General features: G+C 42.2%; 1 protein-coding gene, 1 long non-coding RNA gene and 1 pseudogene across 4 annotated transcripts in view; 2 read left to right on the top strand and 1 right to left on the bottom strand.

Moving 5' to 3' along the window:
* The window catches only part of LOC110255407, a 68796-nt gene extending 41721 nt beyond the window's left edge, over positions 1-27075 (top strand). For 2 of the 3 annotated variants that reach the window (XR_002335554.1, XR_002335556.1), the window contains exons 4-5: positions 12047-12114; positions 14779-16774. This is a non-coding gene — a long non-coding RNA (uncharacterized LOC110255407). Of the gene's footprint in view, positions 1-12046; positions 12115-14778; positions 16775-25110 lie in introns of those variants that run through there. The other variant, XR_002335555.1, reaches the window with a different exon arrangement.
* LOC106504827 lies at positions 6827-8326 on the bottom strand (annotated as a pseudogene).
* Positions 16959-18811, top strand: FAM181B (family with sequence similarity 181 member B). The gene has a single exon (XM_003129715.3). It carries the CDS (start codon positions 17100-17102, stop codon positions 18375-18377), a length of 1278 nt encoding a protein of 425 aa, XP_003129763.2. The 5' UTR covers positions 16959-17099; the 3' UTR covers positions 18378-18811.

The following is a 27624-nucleotide window of genomic DNA, read 5'->3' as shown; positions in this document are numbered from 1 at the left end:
CACATTAACAGAAGATTAGCAACTTCTTATAGAATTTACAATACTTTTCTTTTCATATTCTTTAGGGCTGCACCCATGGCATATGGAAGTTCCCAGGCGAGGGGTCAAATTGGAGTTGGAGCTGCCAGTCACAGCAACGCAGAACCCGAGCTGCATCTGTGACCCACACCACAGCTCATGGCAATGCTGGATCCCTAACCCATGAAGCAAGGCCAGGGACTGAACCCGCATCCTTATGATTACTGATTGGGTTCATTACCACTGAGCCACAACAGGAACTCCTTAATATGCTTTTTGATTGCAAAGCAGCATCATATCCAGCTAAATGTAGCCCAAGCATAAATAGTTTTATTATCATACTCTTAAAGAAGTCCAGAGCTAGGGATCTGGGGTTGGTTGACTCAGTGACATTATGATGTTGTTGAAGATTCATGTGCTTTTCATATTTCTTTTTTTTTAATTTAAAAAAATTTATTTTATTTTATTTTCCCACTGTACAGCAAGGGGATCAAGTTATCCTTACATGTATACATTACATTTACATTTTGCTTTTCATATTTCTGCTCAGCCAACCTCAGGATGTTGATATTTTGCTTTTAGACTTGACTCTTTATGCTTATAAGATGGCTGCTGCAGCTCCAAGTATCACTTGCACATAATGAAGGCAGGAGGGGAACATTTCTTCCTCTCTTCTTCCTTTTTCTCCTTTTATTTCCTTTTAAAATGTGTAGGTGAGGATTTTCATAGAATTACAAGAGTAGATTTAAAGTCTCATTGACCAAGATTAGCTCTCATGCTCTTACCGTGGTTAAAAGGGAGATGCAACTCTCTGTCACTTTCAGTTTCCACAGAGGGAGGTGTGCTCTGTCGAGTAAGAATAAGGGTAGGTATACCACATTTTAATCCATTCATCTGTCAATGGATATTTAGGTTATTTCCACAATGGAATACTACTCAGCCATAAAAAAGAACAAAATAATGCCATTTGCAGCAACATGGATGAAACTAGAGACTCTCATACTAAGTGAAGTCAGTCAGAAAGATAAAAACAAATACTATATGATATCACTTATATCTGGAATCTAATAGATGGCACAAATGAACATTTCCACAGAAAACAAACTCATAGACTTGGAGACCAGACTTGTGGTTGCCAAGAGAGAAAGGGAGGGAGGGGGATGGACTGGGAATCTGGGGTTAATAGATGCAAACTATTGCCTTTGGAATGGATAAGCAATGAGATCCTACTGTATAGCACTGGGAACTATATCTAGTCCCTTGTAATGCAGCATGGTGGAGGATAATGTGAGAAAAAGAATGTATATATGTATGTGTGACTGGGTTACTTTTTCTGTATGGTAGAAAAGTGACAGAATACTGTAAATCAACTATAATGGAAATAATAAAAATCATTAAAAAAAAGAATAAGGGTAGGCTTTTCAAAGTGGAAAGAGTACCTGCCAGCTCCTATCGAGATGGTCAAATGCATAAGAAAACTAACCACTGTCATTTATTTTTCTTGGAGACATGCCCCTCCTTCTCCAGGAATTCTCCATTTTCCTGTTCCGATTTAGACTGATGGTCACCACTCAGCCTGCTCTATGGGTGTGGTGATACTTCTCTCTGTCACGAACCAGGGAATTCTCTGACTCTATCCCATGATGGCTTCCCTGTTTTCTGGTTACCCTTTTCTTTTTTTCATGAAGCATATTATTCAGTGGTTCCCTGAGAAAAGTTTCTTGAAAGGCAATTTCATAAGATATTGTACATCTGAAAATGTTATTCTTTCCTTATACTTGAGGAATCATTAAGTAGGAAATACTTCTCTCTCAAATTTTTAAGGGCATTGCTCCATTTTTCAAGTTCCAGTATTTAAAAAAATTTTTATTAAATTATAGTTGATTTACAATATTGTGCCAATATCTGTAGTACAGCAAAGTGACCCAGTCTCTCTCTCTCTCTCTCTCTCACACACACACACACACACACACACACACACACACTGCCTTTATTTTATGATCTTCCATCATGGTCTATCCCAAGAGACTTTAAATGTTTTTATCTACTAACCCCAAACTCCCAGTCCTTCCCAATCCCAACTCCTCCCACTTGGCAACCACAAGTCTATTCTCCATGTCTTGAGTCTGTTTCTATTTTATGGATAGGTTCATTTGTGCCATATTTTAGATTCCACATATAAGTGATATCAATGGTATGTGTCTTTCTCTTTCTGACTTAACTTCACTTAGTATGATAATCTCTAGGTCCATCCATATTGCTTCAAATGACATTATTTCATTCTTTTTATGGCTGAGTAGTATTCCATTGTGTATATGTATCACATCTTCTTAATCCATTCATATGTTGATGGATATTTAAGTTGTTTCCATGCCTTGGCTATTGTGAATAGTGCTGCAATGAACACAGGGGTGCATGTATCTTTTTGAATTATAGTTTTGTCTGGATACATGCCCAGGAGTGGGATTGCTGGATAATATGATAGTTCTGTATTTGATTTTCTGAGGAACCGCCATACTGTTTTCCATTGTGGTTGTACCAATTTACATTCCCACCAACAGTGTAGGAGGGTTCTTTTTTTCCACACCCTCTCCATCATTTGCTATTTGTAGACTTATTAATGATGGCCATTCTGACTAATGTGAGGTGGTACCTCATTGTCAATCATTGCTAATGAGAGATATAATGTTATTCTGACAATTTTTATTTTTTTGTACGTAATGTTTATCTCTTTTAAGAGTCCTTTCTTCCATGATATTCTGAAACTTTATACTAATGAGCTTTGGTGTGGGTCTTATCATTAAGTTTACTAGGTATTTAGTAGATTCTTTTGGTCTGGAAATCGACATCCTTCAGTCGTATAGCATTTCTTCGTTTTATTTCTTTGATAGTATTTTCTCCCCCATTTTATCATTCTTTTTTAATGAAATTCCTATAGGCTTAAAGTTGAACATTTCTTTGACCTTTTGTTCATCCTAGGAGATTCCCTTAACTTTATCTTCCAATCCCTTTATTGACTTTTAAAAATACATTACCACAAATTTCTGAGTGCTTTCTTATTTTTGTTTACTCCCCTCTTTTTTTGTAGCATCTAATTCTTCTTTCATGGTTGCAGTATTTTCTATTACCTCTTTAATGTTATTTTATTTCTTTAAATTATAATTTATATTGAAGTTTTCTTTGCTCTTTACTCTGGATTCTCCCCCCGCCACCACCGCCGTTTTTGTTTTTGTTTTTTAATTTCTGTCATCCATGTTGGAGACATTGCCAAAATAGTTGACCAATGTTGGATGTCAATTTATATTTGAGTGGATAACTAAAAAGCTTATTGGAAATCCACTCAGTCTTTTCTCTTGTGCTATTAACTCTTCAGAGAAGACTCAAACTTCCTGATGGAGGAGCATATGACCTGCTGCAAACATTCTAGAAACTGACTGGAGAGACAAGGTTGACGGTTGTTATTCATTACTCATAACATAGAAACTCATTTAATCCCTTTGTTTTCAGTACAGTGTCTAATTGCACATTCTATGTTGTACATGGAATACCCTAGACTAGAACCATTCTGAATCAATTCCATAGATAATAGAAAACTCGTTTTCAATCCAGGTGGGAGAAAACTTGCTATGTGGCTGTATGGGATGGGGGAGGGGAGCTTGAAATTAATTACTTCTTTTTTAAAAAAATTAAGTATAGTTGATTTACAATGTTGTGCCAATTTCTGCTGTACAGAAAAGTGACCCAGTCATACATATGTATACATTATTTTTCTCATACCATCTTCCATCGTGTTTTATCCCAAGAGACTGGATATAATTCCCTGTGCTATATAGTAGGAACCCATTGCTTATCCATTCTAAATGTAATAGTTTGCATCTACTAACCCCAAACTCCCCCACCTTGGCAACCACAAGTCTGTTCTCCATGTTTGTGAGTTTGTTTCTGTTCTGTAGATAGGTTCATTTGTGCCACATTTTAGATTCCACATATAAGCAGTATCATATGGTATTTTTTTTCTCTTTCTGACTTCATTTAGTATGAGAATCTCTAGTTGCATCCATGTTGCTGCAAATGGCATGGTTTCATTATTTTTTATGGCTGTGTAGTATTCCATTGTGTACATGTACCACATCTTCTTAATCCATTAATTGGCTTTCAACCGATTCTCTTACTTTACCTCTCTTCACTCTTACTTTCTCAAGTACTGAAGCTTTCCTGTGTTCTGTGGTTGAAATCAGCTAGTTTCCAACTTCTCCTTCTCTTTCCTCCTCCTCCTCCCACATCCTTCCCCCTTCTTCATCCTCCTCTTCTTCTTCTTTGTAGTGCTTATACAAATTATTATACCTACAGATGTGTTTACACCAGCATGTATATTTTGGATTTTAATTTATCTTGTTTACTTATATATTTATAGTGTTTTAAATATTTTTCTAATTTAGTACTACAAAACTGCCTCAAAGCCATTAATTTGCTTTCATAAATTTGAGATATAATTGCAATATATTAATAATGAGCAAAATGAAAATGTAACCAAGAAAAACTGTAATGTGTAAATTACATTAATTTGAGGTGAAACCTGCATCTATTAAGTGACTGATCATGTAGTTTAAGTGGAACAAATCTATAGTCTTTGAAATACATGTGTAACCATTGTGATATGATTATAAAGAAAAAACTGAGTTTCTGCAAAAGCCATTTTTTTGGTCTTTTAGGGCCACACCCATGGCATATGGAAGTTCCCAGGCTAGGGGTCCAGTGAGAGCTGCAGCTGCCACAGCAATGCTAGATCTGAGCTGCATCTGTGACCTATACCACAGCTCATGGCAATACCAGATCCTTAACCCACTGAGTGAGGCCAGAGATTGAATTTGTGTCCTTATGGACACTAGTCGGGTTCAATACTGCTGAGCCACCATGGGAACTACCAAACCATAATTTTTAATTTAAAGATTTTGAAATGTATGTACACAAAATTGTTTCAAACTTTTCAAGCTTCAAAATTGATTTCAGCCTTTCCTTTGAAAACGTCAAGCCATCTGGGGACCATCTGAATGATCATTGGTGACAAGCATTGGAGGGAGAGCATAGTTTAGAAAACTGACTTAGTGATTGTCCAGGGTAAGGAGAATCCAGTGTTATTTTTATGCATGTACTGTTAACTATCCTAGTTTAGCAATATTCTGGAAAGCTCATAGCCTTTTTTAAGAAGTTGGACAATAAATAAAAGCCAATAACCCAATTGAAAAATGGGCAAAAGACCTGAATAGACATTTCTCCAGAGAAGATATACAGATGGCCAACAAGCACATGAAAAAATACTCAACATCACTGATTATTAGAGAAATATATATCAAAACTACAATGACGTATCACCTCACAACAGTCAGAATGGCCATCACTCATAAATCCACAAATAACACATGCTGGAGGGGGTGTAGAGAAAAGGGAACCCTCCTGCACTGTGGGTGGGAATGTAAATTGGTACAACCAATATGGAAAAAGAGTATGGAGGTATCTTAGAAAACTATATGTAGAACTACCATATGATCCAGCAATCCCACTCTTGGTCATATATCCGGACAAAACTTTCCTTGAAAAAGACACATGCACCCACATGTTCATTGCAGCACTATTCACAATAGCCAACACATGGAAACAACCTAAATGTCCATTGACAGATGATTGGATTAAGAAGATGTGGTATATATACACAATGGAATACTACTCAGCCATAAAAAAGAACAAAATAATGCCATTTGCAGCGACATGGATGGAACTAGATACTCTCATATTAAGTGAAGTAAGTCAGAAAGAGAAAGACAAATACCATATGATATTACATATCTGGAATCTAATATATGACGCAAATGAACCTTGCCATGGAAAAGAAACTCATGGACATGGAGAATAGACTTGTGGTTGCCAAGGGGGAGGGGGAGGGAGTAGGATGGATTGGGAATTGGGGTTAATAGATGCAAACTATTGCCTTTGGAATGGATTAGCAAGGAGATCCTGCTGTGTAGCACTGGGAATTATATCTAGTCACTTATGATGGAGCATGATAATGTGAGAAAAAAGAATATATACTCGTATGTGTAACTGGGTCACTTTGCTGTACAGTAGAAAACTGACAGAACACTGTAATCCAGCTATAATGGAAAAAAAATCACTATAAATGAAAAAAAAATCTTCCCTGTATATTTTCCTTGTGAATTCAGACTTCCCGTTAATAGCAAATAAACAGAAAACTTATACAACCTTGGAAATTAAAAAAAAAAAGTTGGACAAAGTTCTTTGTCCAACAAAGTAGGATGCTTTCCAGTTTGCAAAGCACTTTTACAACCATTATCTCAGTTGAAGTGAGCAGGGCAGGGGTTATCTTGCTCAAGAGAGATTTCCAAGGTGTTCAGTTAGAAAGAAGGGTTTCTGTTCAGTTGCTTTTGATAGATTTATTGGAGTGTGGTGCTTTTCTTCTACAGTGAAGGCTATTTTTTAAAAATAGCTTTTTGCATAACCATTCCAAAATTTATTGGCTTAAAATCAAAATGTAAAACTTCACATGATGCTATGGGTTGGCAATCTGAGGGATTCTTTTACAGGAACCACTCATGTGGTTTCAGTTGTCTGATGATTTGACTAGGTTTGGAGGGTGCAGAACAGTCTCACAGGCATATTTGGCAGTGGTGCAGGCTGTCATCAGGGGCACCTTGGTTCCCCTGGGATTGTTCATAGCATGGGGTCACTGTGAAAGTGGAAACTACAAAGTCTCTCTTTTTTAAACTGAAGTTTTGTTGATGTACAATATCATGTTAATTTCAGGTGCATAGCACAATGATATTGTAACGGCTTTTTTTAAAAGTTTTTTATTTTATTTTCCCACTGTACAGCAAGGGGATCAAGTTATCCTTGTAAGGGCTTTTATGTTAAGGTTGCAAAAGTTTGGAATTCTTACACTATTTCCAGCATAGGTTCAAAGGTGTGGAGAAACAGACTCCAGCTTGTGATGGAAGGAGAGGCAATGACATATAGCAAAGGGGGACCCAGGGATCAGTCATCCAATAGGGCCATTACTGCAATGATCAGCCACAGCTATTGTATATGAACATTGTTCATTCCACTTTACAATTTCCTCTTTATGAGGACCCTTGAGAGAAATACCTGACTGTCTCTAGTACCAAAGATCCTTCTATTTATCCTAAAAAATTGGTTTCCTTTTATCTTCTGGCTAATGTTAATTATGATAACTGATCAGATCTTGCTTTTCCCATTGATTCTTACGAAGATTAGGGCCAAGTTTGTGATTATTTCGCAAGGATATAATATATGTTTTTAAGGCTTAATCTTATTCTAGGTCTCAGGTCTCATTTAATACTTTTTTCTGCAAAAAGCTTTATTGTTTCCATTTGGTCCAAGCCTTGGGAGAGAGCTCCAGGGTGGTTAAAAAGCTGCTTAGTGGCTGTAGAGAGGGTCTTATAAGCAGAAGACCCAACACCAGAGGGGTTCCTCAAAGGCCACAGGCTCCGGAGGCTCCTAGTCTTGTTTGAGGATGAGCCTTTTGAAGAGACATGCATCCAGCCCAGCTCAACCTGAAGATGAGCCAGCCTGTGGAGATTGGTCAGGTGATCGCCCATCTTCTCCATGAGTTTCACCTGCTCTTTTAGGGTGTGGCTCTTCAGAAAATCACAGAAGTGGGGCTCTGCGCAGCCAGAACCCAGGGCATGCAGATCCAAAGGGGCCTGGTTCCGGTTCTTCTCCATGAGAATGGTGGCTTCCAGAGCGTCCTGGGTTCTTATTCCACTCATCCTGAAATGGCTTCCTGGTAGAGGGCCTGTCTGCTGCACTGGTTTTGCATTTTCAAGTTGCCCTTGTGATTTTCCTCTGCCGATTTGTGGAAAAAGTGGCTTATGCCCTCCAGAACCACATTATTATGGTCAAAATAGAAGCCCAGAGAGAGGTAGGTAAAGGGGGCCGGTTGCTGCATGTTGACCAGGTAGCTGACAATAGCTTCCGACTTGGTGGACTAATTCTGGCAAATCTGGGAGCTCATGGCTGATTGGTAATAAGAAGTTAAGCTCAACAAATGGTGTTGGCTGGTCCTGGAGGCAGAGGGTAGCTGAGTGGCTAACTTAGAAGGACTGGAAAAAAATGTTGGGAGGGTGGTGGGAGGCTGGAACAAGTGGCGTCCCTGGGTCTGTTCGATCCAAACACTGTTGAAGCAAGAGGCAGATCTGAGGAACCACTGAGCACACTGCCATGCTTTATATTTTTATTTCTTCATGACATCCTCCTACCCTTTTTTGTTTATTTATTTATTTATTTATTTCGCTTTTTTAGGGCTGCACCTGAGGCATATGGAAGTTCCCAGGTTGCAGTTCTAATCAGAGCTGCAGCTGCTGGCCTACACTACAGCCACAGCAACACAATGCTAGATCCTTAACCCACTCAGCAAGGCCACGGATTGAACCTGCATCCTCATGGATACTAGTCGGGTTCATTACCGCCAAGCCACGATGGGAACTCCCCTTTTTTCTTTTTAAAATAAGCCTTTTATTTTAGAATAGAGTTAGATTTACAGAAAAATTGCAAAAATAGTATAAAGTTCCTCTACATCTTATACCCAGTTGCCCTACCTCTTATTAGCATCTTATGTTACTATGGCACATTTGCTCAACTAATAAACCAATATTTTTATGTTATTATTAACCGAAGTCTATAATTTAGATATCCTTTGCTTATGTAGTTTCTTTTCTTTTCTTTTTTTTTCTTTTTGTCTTTCTCTCTTTTCTAGGGCTGCACTTGCGGCATGTGGAGGTTCCCAGGCTAGGGGTCTAATTGCAGCTGCAGCCACCGGCCTACACCAGAGCCACAGCAATGCCAGATCTGAGCCTCGTCTGTGACCTATACCACAGCTCATGGCAATGCTGGATCCTTAACCCACTGAGCGAGGCCAGGGATCGAACCCGTAAGCTCATGGTTCCTAGTCGGATTTGTTAACCACTGAGCCATGATGGGAACTCCTGTAGTTTCTTTTTATTCTGCTTTGAGATCCCATTTAGGAGACTACATTTCAGTTCTGTCACAGGGTCCTCTTGTTTGTGATAGCCTCTCAGACTTCCCTTGTTTTTGGTGTCCTTGGCAGTGGTGAGAGGTACTGGTCAGGTATTCTTGCAGAATTCCCCTCAGTTGCAGTTTGTTTGATGTGTTTCTCATGATTAGATGGCAGCAATAGGTTTTTGGGAAAACCACAGAAGTGCCATTCTCATGCTGTCCTATCAAGGGTTTATACTATCTGTATGACAGCACTGTTGTTAACCTTGATTGCCTGGCTGAAGTGTTATCTGCCAGGTTTCTTTACTGTAAAATTACTCTTTTCCACTTCTTTCCATGCTATTCTCTTTGAAAAAAGCTCATCTTGCACATCTCACATTTAAAGAGTGAGAAGTTTTGCTTCACCTCCTGGACAGCAGAGTGTATATAAATTACTTGGAATTCTTCCTCATGGGAGATTTATTTATTATCCTCATTTATTTATTTCTTAAATCATTTGTTTACATCAGTATGGACTAATGGATATTTATTTATTCTTTGGCTTATAATCGATTATTACATTATTTATTTTGTTGCTTAAATTATTCCAGCTTTGGTCATTGGGAGCTCTTTCGGTTGGCTCCTGTGTCTCTTTGACTTAGCCCGTCATTTTGTGTTTTGAGCACTTCTTTACTTACTGGCACTATAAGATGTTCCAGACTCATCTTGTTTGTTCTCTACCTGCAGTCCTAGAATCAATCATTTCTCCAACAAGGGCTAGTTCCTTTTACCGGAGAATGGTATAAAGAACCAAGATTTGGGCACTGGGTTGCAATTTTGCTTTTAATTTGTATTACCTTATTGCATTTTATGTACTCTAATAAATGGTCTAAATTCCTTTCTGAAATGAAGTAGACTAGCATAAATAAACAAGATGCATTTAAAATGTAGATCCAAAACTTAAATCCGGTCTTTTCTCTCTGGGTCTTATTTTTCTTTGGCATAAACCAAGCTCAACAATATCTCAAGAGATATGGAAAGGCAGAGACATACTCCAGCGTTTCCACTGTTTCTTGCCTTGACATTTAGTATCTGATAATCCTGGCCCAGACAGCATCGTGTCCAAGTATTTTCCCACGCATATCCAGGAACACAGGGGTACTCATTACGTACTGAAAACGCCATCCACATTCATTTGAAAAACGGAAATTTTAACTAAGTCTGTAATGTATATAAATAAATAATACATGAATACATTCTCCATGTGACAAATGAAAAGGTCCTAGGTAAGGACAAACATTAAGACTAAGTTTCCATATGGTCTATATTGTCTTCATGTACTTTGGGGAATTCCAGTTCTCCTCTAACTTTACTGAAATGTCACATTGCCTATGATGACTTCCTAATTTTCTTTATCTGAGTGGATTTCTCTTTCTATTGAACTCACAGTGATTTGCTTATACCTTATTTTGTAAAGCTTTGCATGTCTTGAATATGTCTGTACTGTCTACTACATTATGAATTCCTTGAAAGTTGGACTCTGCTTTATGCATCTTTATATTTCTCCAAAATCATACACTTTCTGACATAGTCTGAGTTCAATAAAGGCTTGTTAAATAAATGAAATGAGGAATAAATATAAATTAGTATATGCCTTGTTTTCATAACTACATAAATATTACAAAAGGAGTACCAGACCAGTAGTTAGGAGATACTGGTTTACATCAAAGCACAATTTATAATATAAAAGATCTAAAAAAAACCCAAGTAAGTTAATCATAACAGAACTGGTTAAATAAACTATGGTAGACTCACTCAGTGGAATACTACACAACGTAAAAAGTGAATGAACATGTATTGTTGTTAAGCAAACAAAACAAGAAAGAAGAAAATTTATAATAAAAATATGATTATCTAAAAAGGATAAGCCCAAACCCAAACAAAACAAAACAACAACAATGATTACCTATAGGAAAGGGTGAGAGAATAGGGTGGAAGGGACCACAATTCAGTTCTCTCTGAGTATGTCTTCTGGTATAGTTTTGACTTTGAAACCATGCAAATATTTTAAAAATTATAAAACAAAATTAAAGATTTATAAAGAAATTTTATATAAAACAAAACAAACCTACCTGTGTATTGAATTGGTCGGACAACAACACAGAGAAGAATTTTAAAAAGTGAATTTAAGACAGTAATTAGACTGTTCATCACTAGTAGGATAAGTTTTGAGGACAATAATGGAAAAAAGGGGAAAAATAAAATTTCAGTGTATTATTGGTAAAAATATTGGCATTGTTATTCTGAAACCATTATACATATTGTAGCATATATGTATTTATATATATATATATATATATATTTTTTTTTTTTGTCTTTTGTTTTTTTAGGGCCGCACCACAGCATGTGGAGGTTCCCAGGCTAGGGGTCTAATTGGAGCTGTTGCTGCCGGCCTACACCACAGACACAGCAACATCAGATCCAAGCCGAGTCTGCGACCCACACCATAGCTCACGGCAACCCACTGAGCAAGGCCAGGGATCGAATCCACATCCTCATGGTTCCTATTTGGATTTGTCTCTGCCGCACCACGATGGGAACTGCCATATTGTAGAATGTATTTATTTTAATTAATTAATTAATTAATTTAATTTTTTTTCTTTTCCTTTTTTTTTTTTTTTTTTTGCCTTTTCTAGGACCCTCCTCGGCACATGGAAGTTCCCAGGCCTGGGGTCTAATCAGAGTTGTAGCCACCCACCTACACCACAGCTCACGGCAACAATGGATTCTTAACCCACTGAGCAAGGCCAGGGATCGAACCTGCAAGCTCATGGTTCCTAGTCAGATTCGTTAACCACTGAGCCATGAGGGGAACTCCTGTAGCATGTACTTTATAGTGTGTGTGTTTGTGTGCGCGTGCGCGCATGTGTTCATGCATACACCATAACATAAAAAAGAACATGAATCTGACCAAGCCACTCTATCTATTTCTCATTTACAGGAAACACAGGGGCCAGAGAAATATTAAATGACACCATGGAGATGGATCCAACTAACTGAATCCAGAAGGTAGGAGCAAAATGACAAGGCAGTGGCCAATTTCTTCAATAAACCAACTGTAAAGAAAACAAAGAAGGGGTGATGTAGATGAAAAGAGATTTAAGAGACATACCAAGCAAATTCTTTGCTATTTCTTCCATTGGGGCTGGATTCTAGTTTTCCTCTTTTTTTTTTTTTTTTTGGCCATGCTGGGCAGTAACACCAGATGGTTAACCCATTGCTTCACAAGGGAATTTTCTAATTCCCCTCCTTTTAAACTGGCCTTAATGACTTGTTTGACCAATAGAATGTAGTGAAAGTGATGTTCTGGGAATTCTGGAGCTGGATTATACGAAGCCTGACAGATGCCCCACAAGTCCTCTTGGAACACTGTCTCTGGGATTCCTGAGCCTCCGGGTAAGAAGTCTGAGTACGCCTACTGGATAGGCCAGCATGTCTAGGCACAGGTGCAGTCATATGAATGATGCATCTTGGATCCTAGAGACCAGCTATTGTCGATGTTACATGGATCAGAGGGTGGGAGGAAAGGATGAGAAAGAAAATAAGAGATACATTTTGGGGAGGTACACAGTTCATAAGGTAACATTATTTTATGATGAAACTGACACTATAAATTGTGTGGTGAAACTGAGGAATCGATTTGTGTTATTTGAGATTTCAAAGATAGTGAATGACAAGCAATTGGCATGAGAAGAAAGAGAGAGAAAATGATGCATAATTATTTTTCCTTTTATGAATGTGCATTCCTGACATCTCTGAGAACTAAGATTGTCCTGCAGGGAGTATGATTAAAGTTACAAAGAGGAAAACAAAATAAGTAAGTCAGCTTTTGATCCTGCTGCTATATTTACCCACAAGAAAGGAGGCAGCTCTCAGGTGGGCTTTTGTCTAAGTAATGTCCCGAAATCCAAGTGTAAAAGAACAATATGAAATCTCAATTCTCCCAAATGGTTTGGGGCGAGTTCAGCCCTTGAGTCCCTGGGGGGCTTGGTTCCCAAGGAGACTAATCCTACTTGCTCAGCATTAGGTATCAGTGGAGCAAAAGAGCTCTAGCTTGGAGATCTGCAGAGAGGCCCTAGTGCAGGCTGGAGCTGGGTTCCTCCGCCCCATAGGAAGTGGAATGGATTGATGTCAAAGCTAGTCAAACGAGCTTGCTCATTCAGGGTGTAGGAGGAGGGGCTGATGGGCTGCCAGGAGCAGGCTACTGACTGCTGAAACTCAATTCATCTGAGACGGAGATCTTTCCCCAAAGGAAAGGGGAAAAGCAGCTGAGACCATGAGCTGGGGCCCACATGTGCCATTTAGCTGCATATTGGAAGCGCCAAGGATTTGTTTTAGTCTCAGGTATAGAGCTATTTCAAGCGGAAGTTCTTTGTTGCCCTTTTTTTGTTGTTGTTTTTTGTTTTGTCCTATTTCAGGGCTGCACCTGCGGCATATGGAGGTTTCCAGACTAGGGGTCGAATGAGAGCTTAGCTGCTGGCCTGCACTACAGCCACAGCAACGTGGGATCTGAGCCCCGTTTGCTACCTACACCACAGCTAATGGCAATGCCAGATCCTTAACCCGCTGAGCAAGGCCAGGGATTGAACTTGTGTCCTCATGGATGCTAGTCAGATTCATTTCCGATGAGCCATGATGGGAACTCTCTCTTTGTTGCCTTCTTGTCTATAGTTTTCCATAAACACCAGAGCTTTCATTTGACCATGCCTCTGCCTGATTGTTACCAGAGATATTGTTTGTTTTCTTGGCAAACTCAAATGTTTCATTTGAATCTTAGCTCAGATGGTACCTGTTTATACAGGGTCCCCCAATTCCTCTGGGGAATGTGAAAGTGTTTTATCCCATCAACTATTGTACCTTTAATTTGCTTCCATTGAGAAGTAGCACCTTATATTACAGTGGCTTGTTTGCATGCATCTCTTTCCACCAGAAAGGGTAGGAAAAATGGCTTCTTATCTCTATCCTCAGTATTAGCACAGTGCTGAGCACATTGTTGGTGTCAGGATCTTTTGGTTGAATAAGTAAGTGATTGGATGGATATTTTATGTGTAAGGGTCAATTTTGTGAATCAGGCTGTAGAACTTCTAAGCTGTGAAATATATTTGTATATAGATCTTTATGGTTGACAAAGGACTTCCATTTCCATTATTTCACTGAGTATCACAATAGCCTTATCAAATAGATTCATGATTATTACCATTCTATAGATGGAACTATTGAGGTACAGGGGATTAAGTTAATTTTTATAGTCAGTTGGATAATGAAAGGGTATATTGGACTCCGTCTCAATCCATGGTTCTAATTTCAGCACTCTCTCTATACTCTTACACGGCTTTTTTCTTAGTTTCTACAACGTGTAAATATTACTGCTCTCTTGCATTTGAAAATAGTCACTCACTTTGCTGAGGGAAAGAACAAATGATGCTGATTTTATAGGGTGATGTGTTGGTAAGAAATTAATGGAGCCTAAGGAATCAAAGACATGGACATTTGTTGAGCTGGTACTTTGTGCCAGGAGCTGTCGTATATACCATCTCACAACAACCCTGAGGAGTTGAGATGCTCTCCATTGCACAGATAAATCAAATAGGACTTGCAGCTATTATTTGTTTGTGAGGTTATATAATTCTCACAAAGACTCTGAGAACAGTTGGGACCATTCTCATTTTTCAGATGAGGAAACTGAGCCTTAGGAAGATAGGCTGACTTGTCTAAGGGCACTCACCAGAATTTGAATCTGTCTTCATCTAACTCCCAATCATCTTTGATGCTCAGAGCTCCAATGATGTGTAAGTAAAGAGACTTTACCTATAAGTCTTTTCATATTCCATTTATTTTGAATATGATTACTTGAGGACTTAGCTAACTCTCTGGGGATTAAGAGATTTTTTTCAGACTAAAGATGTCAATTAAATGTATTGTTCTCAGCAGTCTCCGTCTGGGGGTCTGTAAGAGTTGCTCAGTTGAAAGATGGTTAAAAAAAAAAAAAAATAGTTAGTGCTCTTGGCTGCCAGACCCGGAGGTCAATGGAATGATCCTGCCAAAATCAAAAGGGAAGTTCTGGCATTCACATCCAAGGGTGGTGGGGCAGGGGGAGGGGTGCGAGAAGCACAACCTGGTGACAGGCCCACACAGTTTTCTGAGTGCACGGTCATCAGCAATAAAATAGTCCTATCATGCAAGATAAAATCCTGTGTGTAACTCAAATGAAAGGTATATTATAATTGAGCCAACCTAAGGGTTTTTTGTTTGTTTGTTTGTTTGTTTTTTACAAGCGTGTTTCAGCCATGTTAGCTTGGGAAAAGTACTTCATCTCCCAGATAAAGTGTTCATAGGGCACCTTCTTCTTTGGTAAGGCTGCTCAAAAATGGTTTTGCCACATCCTGAAAAGTGAGGCTTAAAGAAAAGAGTTTTGAAAGGGATGGTCTATAGCTTCCCTGAGTAGACTCTGCACTTAAACTATAATAACTTAAAGAAAACTCTATCACACATAGTACCTTCATATATGTGACTTCACTTAATCCCCATGAACACTCTGATTGAGGTGTTCATACATATTAGGTGTTCATATAAGGAAACATAGTCACCTTTTTGTGTTTTAGAGAAATAAGAGCAAATACTCATCACAGGCTATAGTACAGCCAACAGATAAGGATTTTTCATAAGATGTTTTGCAAGTGCCCTGTCAGGTGGGCCACTTACCTGCATTTAGCCTGAGTAAGCTAAGGCAGAGAGAGGTCAGCTGGCTTGCCCAAAGCTATGTACTCATCAAAGATTTCAACCCATCACAGAGCTACTGAGTGGTGAGGCTAAGACCAGAGACCAAGTCTTTTCTGAATCATCTTCTACCTCTGCCGTTGTTCATTTTCTCTATCCCAAGAAGCTTACCCAGGTGAAACTGGGTTGAACTTCAGGGTGATTCCTGAAATGCAATAAAAGTTCCAAAAGATCAACCTAAATGGCATGATAGGTAGGGGAGAGTTTCCAATCCATATTTTGTCCCAAGATGCTGAGACTTTTTCTCTCGCTCTCTTGCTCTGCTGTCTCTCTCACCAGCTAGCTTAGTGGGAGCAACTTTCTCTCTTGCCTCCTGCTGTCTATCTGCTGTTAATAAAGGATGGGTCAAGTGCTGGCTCGGATTTGCTCTAACAATTAAGGGTTAGAAGAAGGAGCACCAGAGTTGAGAGTCCTGCAGAAACTCGGTTTGGAATCTTAGGAGCAGGGCTAGAACTTGAAGAGAGACATTAGTTTCCTTCCCCATCGGATAGGTGAGGAATCCACGGCCAAGAGAGAACTTCAGTTTTGTCAAGGGCTTAGGAATGGCTTTGGGGTCAGACTGGTCTGGATATAGCCTCTGGCCAACACACTGAAACTCTCTTAGGCTCAGTCTCCTGTTTTGTTGTATGGTGATAATAAGACGTAGTTTATAGGACTATTGTTCAAAGATTCAATGATGAGTACGTGGACAGTGCCTAGCATGAGCAAGTGCCCAGCAGCTGATGGCTATTACTGTTACCAGAGCTGGTACTGAAACTCACGTGTCTGGACACTTGCCTTAGCCTCCAGGAGAGTACCCCTCGCCAGGGCGTGGTTATGCAGGAGCTGGACTTGAGGATCCTCAAGTCTTGCAGTTGGAGCTGGCCAAGAAAAATGCAAGGGGTGAAGGGAAACTAAGGGGTTAAGGTGATGAGTCTGAGAAAGCCTAGAAAGCTGGAAAAGTGACCCCCCCCCCACTTCCAGCTTAGCCCAGCTAAATAAGCCCCTCCCCTCCGCCACCGGGGCGGTCGCCTTGCGCTTCCTCCCTCCGCCCCTCGCTTACAAGACCTAATGAGCTCCCCCGGGAGGCCGACCAGCGAGCCCGGCCCCGAGCGAGGAGGCTGCGCTGCTCGCACCGCGCCAGGGCGGGAGCCGGGCCTGGGCCGCGGGCGGAAACCGGTCGGGGGCGCACGGGCGGAGGTGTGGGCCGCGGTGCGGGCTGCCGAGGAGCCGCGGGGATGGCAGTCCAGGCGGCGCTCCTCAGCACGCATCCATTCGTCCCCTTCGGCTTCGGGGGCTCCCCGGATGGGCTGGGGGGCGCCTTCGGAGCCCTGGACAAGGGCTGCTGTTTCGAGGACGAGGAAACCGGGACTCCGGCCGGAGCGCTGCTGGCGGGTGCCGAGGGCGGGGACGTGCGCGAGGCCACCCGCGACCTGCTCAGCTTCATCGACTCGGCGTCCAGCAACATCAAGCTGGCGTTGGACAAGCCGGGCAAGTCGAAGAGGAAGGTGAACCACCGCAAGTACCTGCAGAAGCAAATCAAGCGCTGCAGCGGCCTCATGGGCGCCGCGCCCCCCTGCCCGCCCTCCCCGGGCGCCACCGACACGCCCGCCAAACGGCCACTGGCCGCTGCCGGCGCCCAGACCGTCGCGGTCGCGACTCACGGCAAGGCGGCCCCCCGGCGGGAGGCGTCGCAAGCTGCGGCGGCCGCCAGCCTGCAAAGCCGGAGCTTGGCCGCGCTCTTCGACTCGCTGCGCCACGTCCCTGGGGGCGCCGAGTCGGCCGGGGCTGCGGTGGCGGCGACCGCGGGCGGCCTCGGCGGAGCTGGCGCTGGGGGATCCGGAGGGGACGCGGCCGGCACCGCGGGATGTCCGGTGGTCCCCGGTGCCAGGAAGGTCCCGCTGCGGGCCCGCAACCTGCCCCCGTCCTTCTTCACCGAGCCGTCCCGGGCGGTCAGCGGCGGATGCGGCCCGTCGGGGCCCGGCGTGAGCTTGGGCGACTTGGAGAAGGGCGCCGAGGCAGTGGAATTCTTCGAGCTGCTGGGGCCCGACTACTGCCAGGGTACCGAGGCGGGCGTCTTGCTGGCTGCGGAGCCTCTTGATGTGTTCCCCACCGGAGCAGCGGTCGTGCGGGGATCCCCAGAGCTGGAGCCCGGCCTCTTTGAGCCTCCGCCCGCAATGGTGGGAAGTCTACTGTATCCCGAGCCCTGGAGCGCTCCGGGCTGCCCAGCGCCCAAGAAGCCGCCCCTCGCTGCCCCTCGCGGCGGCTTGACCTTGAACGAGCCCTTGCGCCCTCTGTACCCCGCCGCCCCGGACTCTCCGGGCGGGGAGGACGGGCCTGGTCTTTTGGCCTCTTTCGCCCCTTTCTTCTCAGACTGCGCTTTGCCCCCGCCGCCGCCCCAACAGGTGTCCTACGAGTACAGCGCTGGCTACAGCCGCTCCGCGTACTCCAGCCTTTGGAGACCTGATGGGGTTTGGGAAGGGGCGCCCGGAGAGGAGGAGGCGCCCCGGGACTGACTTCGAGGTACTCTTCTCTCCCAATAAAAGACTGCTCTGGGGGACTCCTGCCTCTGGGTCTCTCCCAAGCCTAAAGAACGATGGGAAAATGCACATGGAGTTGAAACGGGGTTTTAAAAATTCAATTAATAAAAGAAACTTCGGAGAAAGAAATGCAGAGAAGTTGGGGGTTGTTTTAATCACAGCCTTGTGTGGTGTTTTTCTTTTTTTAAAGCAGTTGGTAGGTTCTTACCAAGAAACCACTTCGTCGTTTAGGGAATAGGGTGGGATGGCGAAAGGGACAGGAAGTGGCCTCTGTAGCCACCTGTTCCTTTCCCAACTTTTCATCACAAGGCCAGTGTATTTAGGGTAATTGCCCCTTCCAAACGGTATCCTGGACCTTCCCCTTCCCTCCCCTTGAGTGTGTTATGAATTAAAGCCTATATTGAAAAGAATGGAGCAGAGGTATGTTGTTATTGATTTGGGTGTTTTGGGGTATTTTCCTAGAGGACGGTTTTCTGTGTGGTCTCCCTGCCTTGTTAGGTGTGTGTTAGTTGTGGACAGGAGACTGGTGGGTGACTGCGGACCTCACCTGTGCTGAAGGGCCCTGGAGAGGAGTCTGATCTGTTAATCTGAGGGAGACTTGCGAAAAGTCAGAAATGTTTTAACCAGACATGACGTAGCAGAGAGGACTCATGGCATATCAGCATGGTTGAGGGGTAGAGAAAGATGTGGGAAATGAGTTGCTGGAAGGAAATAAAGGGAGCCCTTCAGTTCTGCAGACTTGCTGGTGAAAATGTCCAGAGAGACCTACATGCAGACAATATAAGGTGTTGCTTACTGTTTAAGTTGCAGAGAAGAGCTGTCTCTGTTCAGACACCAAGATAGATGATCAAAATAGCTACATGTAAGAAAGTTGAAACTCTGTGTTATGTTAAAGTTATAAAAATCTAGATCAATATTTGTATAAGTCAAAAGTACTGCAGTCTTTTCAGAAAAGCATTTGTGAAAAAGCAAACAAATAGTATCAAGCCATGGCAGACAACTTTAAATGCTATCCCTAAGTGATAGTCTTCTGAATAAAACCTGTCTTAAGAAAACACCACAGGAAATACAGTGGTGAGTCTTGTTAACTATGAAAAGAACTTTTGCAACTTCGGAAACTTGGTGTCTGTTAAATTTCAAGATGGTGACGAGCAACTCATTCCATTATGTTAGCAGAATGTTATTCAGCAGTTATTTAATTTATTGAAACTACTTTCTTTTTTTTTTTTTTTGCATCTTTTTTTTTTTTTCCCCACTGTATAGCAAGGGGGTCAGGTTATCCTTACATGTATACATTACAATTACAGTTTTTTCCCCACCCTTTCTTCTGTTGCAACATGAGTATCTAGACATAGTTCTCAATGCTATTCAGCAGGATCTCCTTGTAAATCTATTCTAAGTTGTATCTGATAAGCCCAAGCTGCCGATCCCTCCCACTCTCTCCCCCTCCATGAGTACAATCCAGGGTAGAGTTGCACAGCAGGAAAACATTAATAACCCTGGGACAATTACTAAGGCTTTAGTGTCACTGCAATGTTTCTTAATTTCCTCTTCTTACCCAGTTTAGTAAAACAAGGTGTCTTTCTCCCAGCATCTTCCTTGCCATACCTTTCATTACTAATGATAACACCACCACTGCTTGTTTCCATGTGCCAGCTCTGAGCTAAGGACCAACTCAATGAGCCTCTCTCTCAGTTCCATGAGGTAGGTGCTGTTATTATCCTCATTTGCAAGTGAGGCACAGACAGGTTAAATAACTGCTGCAAGCAAGTTGTGGACCCAAGATCCAGATCTACAAGTGTCGGGTCACCAAGACCTGCCTGTTACTTGGGAGGCTCTGCTGTGCTTTGTTAGTGTGTGTGGCTCCCAGCTCCTGCATTATTCTGATAGCAGGGACTCAACCTCACCACTATTGACATTTTGGGTGGGATAAGTCTCTGCTAGGAGGGCTGTCCTTCGTGTCATAGAATGTTTAGCAGCATCCCTGGCCTCTACTCACTAGCTACCAATAGCATTCTCCTAGAGCAACAATCAAAAATGTCTCCATTACCACAAATGCCGTGGGGGGCAAAATTGCTATCAGTTGCAAACCACTGTGCTAGATAAATATGTAAACAGTTGCTGTGGGTGTCTGGCACTTTCACACATATGACCGCATTTAATGCTTACGAAGATCTCTGCTTAAGGTGTTATTATTATCTTCGATTTTATAGGTAGAATGTAAGGACAAGGGGAGGGACTAAATCAATCAATTTAGCAACATCTCATCTCTGCTAATTTACCAGCCATGGGCTAGTTGTTTAATTGTATTGAAATGCAGTCTTCCCATGGGCAAAATTGGGTAACTATCCCAAAGGGTTTTCATGGGGTTTTGGCATAGGGTTTGTATAAATGGCCACCAAGAGGGAGAGATAGTTCTTCGTACCCTGCAGCTAAGGTTTGGCATTAGGTCAATTTTCCAAACTGCCTTGTTATCCAGGATGCCAACAATGTGTGCTTGGCCCCTGTGTAGCCTCCAAATGATTCCGTCTCTGATTCTTCCTCTCCACATGTTGCTTTCCAGCCTGAGGTCATGTGTGTCTGACTGTGCCACCTACCATAGTACAGTAAGGAGTGCCCATTAACAATAGTCCTGCCAAAGGCTGAATGGATTGTTGCAGGCTTTCGAATGTCATTTTATCCCGCAGTCTGTGATGAGGTATTTTTGTCTCCTGGTTAGCTATGTACTTGCCCATACATAGACAATGATTTTTAAGTATAATGGTAGCTATTTTTCAGGACCAGATTTATAATGTGCTTGCAGTTGTAAGACTTCGCCTAGTTGGTGATAATAATTACATTATATGCTGCATATTTATGACTCCCCATCTCAGCTGGGCATCCCTGAGTTCTTGGAGTGTGTTTTAGTCTTCTTCCATCTTCTAAATAACTGTTCCAAGCCTTTGCTCATCTCCATTCAAGCCTCCACTCTACCCCCTCTTCATTCCATGTTCTGACAAGACTGCTTCTGTTGTAACCTCCCCTCCACAAAGGATTTTCTCTCAGGCAGGTGGGACCCTCACCTGCTTTCGGAGCTCAGCATCCTGCTCTCCTGTTTCATGAAGACAAGATGCTGCTCCATCAGTTATCCTCAGTCTCCTATATCTCCAGCCTCCAATATCCCTTCCTTAATTTGGGTCCTCATCACCCCTCACCTCACCTCCGGCAATGATGTCCTAATGATCTCCTTGTCTTTAAACTCATGGTCCTTTAATTCATCCTCCTCATTGCTTGCTGATGCCATCTTGCTAAAAAAGCAACTCCGGTCATTACTCCTTTTCTTAAAATCTTTTAGTGCCTCCTTGTCACTTTCAAGGTAAAGTTCAAAGTTAGCTTAAACATATGGCTCCTGTCAGCCTCTCTTGTCTTACTACCACTTCGCTATAGTATCTATGTTACAGGAATATAGACTAATTGTAGATAGATGCTTGAATGTTCCATATCCATGTCACTTCATGAATGTATTTCTGTACTACCTACACCTACCTAGAATGCACTCCCCATTTTTCTCTGCTTGCTAATTCCTACTAAACATATCATTCTCACCCTAAGTGTTACCTTTTTTTTTTTTTTTGTCTTTTTGCTATTTCTTGGGCCGCTCCTGCATCATATGGAGTTTCCCAGGCTAGGGGTCGAATCGGAGCTGCAGCCACCGGCCTACGCCAGAGCCACAGCAACACGGGATCCGAGCTGTGTCTGCAACCTACACCACAGCTCACAGCAACGCTGGATCGTTAACCCACTGAGCAAGGGCAGGGACCGAACCCTCAACCCCATGGTTCCTAGTCGGATTTGTTAACCACTGCGCCACGATGGGAACTCCTAAGTGTCACCTTTTTAAGCCTCTCTGGATCAGTTAAGTGCTTCTACTCTGGACTCATCTATGATATGCCAAGACCCCAGGCTTATCTTCTCGTTACAGTTAACTATATTGTTGTAAGAGTAGTTATTCCTCTGCCTGCTCTCTAACGGGCAGATACTCACCTCTGCATCCCTATCATTTTCTGGGATCCAGCAATAGTTACATGTAATAAGTGATTGCTGGATGAATTTTATGAGGCTTTGAAGTTGAAGAAGGAACTTCACATTTGAGCTTTGCCCCAAACTTGTCCACTGGCCATATATGCTACTATTTGTTAAGGACCTACTGTGCCAAGACAGCCAGCTTTCTGTGGAAACCCTAATTGTGGTAGGAATTTTGTATGTGGCAAGAACAACCATACTAATAATTTTATTGGGCCAAAGGGCACAGTTACTTTGCCTGGAGTGGTATGTTTGGTGGCAGGCATAGAATGTATGGTGATATGCTTTCAATCATTTGTTCCCCCCATAGAGTGTGACCAAAATCTTTCTCTGTGAGATTAACAATAACTAGAAGCTCTGTTCTCAGAGGGTCTAAAATTGAGTTAAACAGTTAAGACTATAAGGACAAGAAATGTTTAGAGCCAATATGAGAGTGAAGAAACAATGTAGGAATCCAAGATATGTCACAAAGTACTAGATAGTTTAATTGCTAACTAAATCATATAGGCAGGTTTTTTTCCCCCCAATGCGATGTTTCTAAAAACATATTCCAAGTTGAGAAAAATCATATTTATTTATTCATAGAATGCGATGGCAGTGGGGGTGGGGGGAAGAAGGGGGAGACAGAGGGCATGGTGGTGGTGGTGATATGTGGCTAGATTGGCTAAGATTCCTGGCCATTGGCTCAAGAGCCACTTATTACCTAGAATAAATGTTATGGGTTGGGTTGTGTTCCCTCAAAAAGATGTGTTGAAGTCCCAACTCCTAGGCTCTCAGAAAGTGACTTTATCTGGAAATAAGGTCTTATCTAATCAGAGGTTATCAAGTTAAAATGAGGTCACTATAGTGGGAACTATTCCAATATGACTGATGTCAAGGAGAAATTTAGATGCAGAGAGAGACACAAAGAGAGGACAACAATATGAAGACCTGAAGTGAGAAGTCAGCCATGTGACTGGAGTGGTACCAAGGAGTGCCATCAGCACCAGAAGCGAGAAGAGGCAAAGAAGAATCTTTTTCTAACACCTTCATATGGACCCTACTGACACCCTGATTTCAGACTTCTAGCTTCCAGAACTGTACAATAATAAATTTATATTATTTTAATCCAGTTAGTTTGTGGCACTTTGTTACAGCAATCCTAGGAAACTAATAAAACAATGGACACTATAACAAGCAAAATTAAATCCTATTACCATGTCACACAAATCTTTTGTGTGCTTAAATAAGACTTATGCAACATGCCATATTTCATTTCATTCCATTTCATTTCATTTTAGGGAATGGTAGGAAAGGACTCTCAACAGAAATAATACAACCTATAGAAGCTGTCCACAATTTAAGGGATGGGCTCTCCATTGCCAATAATGCTAGCAAGCAGACTGAGCAGCTCAGTTCATGCCCAGGCTTGGTCAGAATGAGGGGCGTCTGGCAGAGATGCTGAAGCTGGCTATTTGTTAGGCACTCTGAGGCTATTGTTGAACCTCACTGCATCCAACTTCCCTGAGCTGCAAATACTCAGCATCTGGGCTGCTAAGAGCCTGATAGTGCTGAGGGTATCTGCTCCTCACCAAGAGGTGAGTCTACTGGCCCAGTGGTGGTGTGGGGAATCTAACAAGCTTCTGTGAGTTCAGGAGCATGCGGCCTTTCCTCTGCCCTCCTTGGTGTGTGCTTGATCTGCATGGCACTGCTTTTGCCCTGTCTTCTGCTCAGGGTTGGCTGGGTCTGGAGCTCCATCGGGGCATCCAGTTCACTTAGCTGAGGCCTGGCCCTTTGTCTTTGGCTCTAGACTTAAGGCTTGTGAGTGCAGGCATTGTGTGTGCCCTGTTTGTTGTTGTACCTCCAGGGACTACCTGGGTCTGACATACAGGGGCTCAAATACTTATTATGTGAATAAATTGCCAGCCCTCCGAGTTGCTACTGGCAAGTCTCTGTACCCCCACCCCTTTTTGGCTTTTTCTGTCTTTTTAGGGCTGCACCTATGGCATATGAAGGTTCCCAGGCTAGGGGTCTCATTGGAGCTGTTGCTGCCGGCCTATGCCAGAGCCACAGCAATGCCAGATCCGAGCCACATATGTGACCTACACCACAGCTCATGGCAATGCCAGATCCTGAACCCTCTGAGCGAGGCCAGGGATCGAACCTGCAACCTTATGGTTCCTAACCGGATTCGTTTCCGCTGCGCCACAACGGGAACTCCAGGCCTCTGTCCTTTCTTGATATCAGATTCTCTGCTGGCTCCAGCCACTGCTTCAAGATGCCTTTGAAGAGGCCTTGGAACTAAAATGCTGCCTCTCATGTGATTGCTGTGCTTGGATTCTAACAGCTCGGAATGTCTCACCTGTCCCTCTCGTCCTCTCTTTTCCCTAACGTGTATCCAAGTCCAAGTTCCAGTTGCCTCTGGGACCTTGTGACTAAGCTTCTTTCCTGGACCCTAGGAAAGCATCCGACTCAATGTTTCTAGCCCTGTTCCAGCTTCTTGGTAATATTTACCCCATGAAAGACTCCCACTAGTCATTTCTCCAAAGGAGAAGCTTTTGTTAAAATCAGAAATTTGTAGGATTATTAGAAAGGCATGAAATTAACTATATAAGTCATGATTTTATTTGTTTGGCCACAGTATAAAAATAATTGTTTTTTTTTCAAGGTTGAATATGGTAATAAAGAAATATCAGTCAGGAGGACTGATGTTAATGAGATGGTGGAACAAGTGGTCCTGGCTTCAGTCTCCTTCACAGAAAGACCTGATGGCAACTGTGCACAAGATGCCTCTGGGAAGATTCCAAATCCTAGGAGTAAGGCTGAAGCATACGCTTGGATCCAAGGTACAGAAACAAAGAAAAACTGCACTGGAAAGGTTGAGACCACGATGTCGCTTTGCATGGCCCCTCCCCTCTGCAGGCATAGTTCTGTTCCTGGAGGGTTTCTCAGGGCCTATAATCTCTTCTGTGGGATAAAGAGAGCTCAAGGTCAAAATCCAGCTTCCCCAGCATTCCAGGATGCGTTCCAGGAGGGCCACTTCAGCCTTGCCTCACAGGAATCACTGGGGGAGTCAATGAGGGTAGACTAGTAGGGATCAGCTAGAGACAGAGAAGGGGATGAGGCTCACAGCAAAGAACATGTGGGTCTTGGCCAATTATGTTCCTGCTGGTGATGACACCTGAGCAGAGAGCCTGACCAGTGTCCTGCCTACCCACAGAGTGAGCTAGAGGCCCTGTCTGGCCGGGTTTTGTGGGCAGTTCTGCACAGTTTGGGTCCCCACCCAAGGGGCTGTCTGGCCGAAGATCTTATACTATGACCCTACCCACCCTGGATGCCAAGCCCCCAGTCCTGCCTGGCAAGAGCCTGGCAAGAGACCATGAGCAGCCTCTGAGCCCAGTTTACTGCTCTGTTTGGGCAGGGAAGCAAGCCATCAGTCCTACCTAGCAACAGAGCACAGCTTGTGGCCTTGTCCAACCATGGAGGCTGGGCACCAAACCTGCCCAGTCTCAGAGCCTAAGGCCCAAGTCAATTATTGAGCATATTCAGTGGTCCAACCCAATCAGGGAGCCAGCCCAACATCAGAGCACAGCTAGTGGCCTGTCCAATTGTGGATTACAGCCTGTGGCCCTGTCTCATCATATAGTAAGCCAGCTGCAGTTTTTGAGGCTAGTATTACCCCGATACCAAAGCCAGATAACATTACAAGAAAAGGTAATCATAGGCCAATACATCTCTGAGGAATACTGAAGAAAAATCCTCAACAAAATATTAGCAAATCAAATTGAACAGTACATTAAAAGGATCATACACTACAATTAAGTGTTTTTTTTCCCCAGGGATTCAAGCATGTTTCAACCTATGTAAACCAACTAATGTATGTAACATTAATAAAATGAAGGATTAAAATCATTTGATCAGAAAAAAATCATTTGACAAAATCTAACATCCTTTCATGACGAAAACTTTCAACAAAGTGGATATGGAGGGAACATGCCTTGACTTAATAAAGGCCATATATAAAAAACCCACAACTAACATCACACTCAACAGCAAATGTTTGAAAGCTTTTCCTCTAAGGTCAGGAGCAAGACAAAGATGCCCGCTCTCACCACTCCTATTCAACACAGTACTGGAAGCCCTAGCTAGAGCAGTTAGGCAAGTAAAAGAAATAAAAAACAAACAGATTGGAAAGGAAGAAGTAAAATTGTCTCTATTTGCAGATAACACGATCTTCTATATAGAAAATCATAAAAGGTCCAGCAAAAAACTTTTAGAATCAATAAATACAGTAAAATTCAAGGATGCAAAATCAACACGCAAAAATCAGTTGCGTTCCTGTATATGGAGAATGAATTCTCTGAGAATGAAATAAATAAAATAGTCCTATTCAAAATAATATCCAAAAGAATAAAAATACTGAGAAATAAATTTTATCAAGGAAGTGAAAGATCTATATACTGAAATCATGGCTTTGATGAAATAAATTGGAGAAGACACAAATAAATGAAAAGATATTCTATATTCATGGATGAATCACAAGAATTAAGATAGTTAAAATACCCATGGGAGTTCCCTGGTGGCCTAGCAGTTAAGGATTTGGCACTATCACTGCTGTGGTTTGGGTTCAATCCCTGGCATGGAAACTTCTGCATGCTGTGGGCATGGCCAGAAAAAAATAAATAAATAAAAGATAAGAAAACTTATAAAAATGACCATTCTACAGATTCAATGCAATCCCTATCAAATTTCCAATGGAATTTTTCACAGAAACAGATGAAACAATTCTATAATTTACATGGAACCACAGAAGACCCCAAATAGCCAAAGCAATGTTTTTTTTCCTTTTCAATTTATTTTCCCATATAGACCATCACAGAATATTGGGTAGAGTTCCCTGTGCTATACAGGAGGTCCCTGTTGGCCAATCATTCCATATCCTCCAGTGTGCATATGCCAATCCCAAACTCCTACTCCACCCTTTTCCCACCACCTGTTCTCTTTGGTAATCATAAATTTGTTTTCAAAGTCTATGAGGATGCTTCTGTTCTGAAAATAAGTTTATGTGTATGCTTTTTTAAAGATTCCACATAAAAGTGATATACGATATTTGCCTTTCACTAACTTCACTTAATATGATAATCTATCCATGTTGCTGCAAATGGCATTCCTTCATTCTTTT

Source organism: Sus scrofa, chromosome 9, assembly GCF_000003025.6.
Source record: "Sus scrofa isolate TJ Tabasco breed Duroc chromosome 9, Sscrofa11.1, whole genome shotgun sequence".
Lineage (NCBI taxonomy): Eukaryota > Metazoa > Chordata > Mammalia > Artiodactyla > Suidae > Sus > Sus scrofa.
This window is presented reverse-complemented; position numbering and strand designations above follow the sequence as displayed.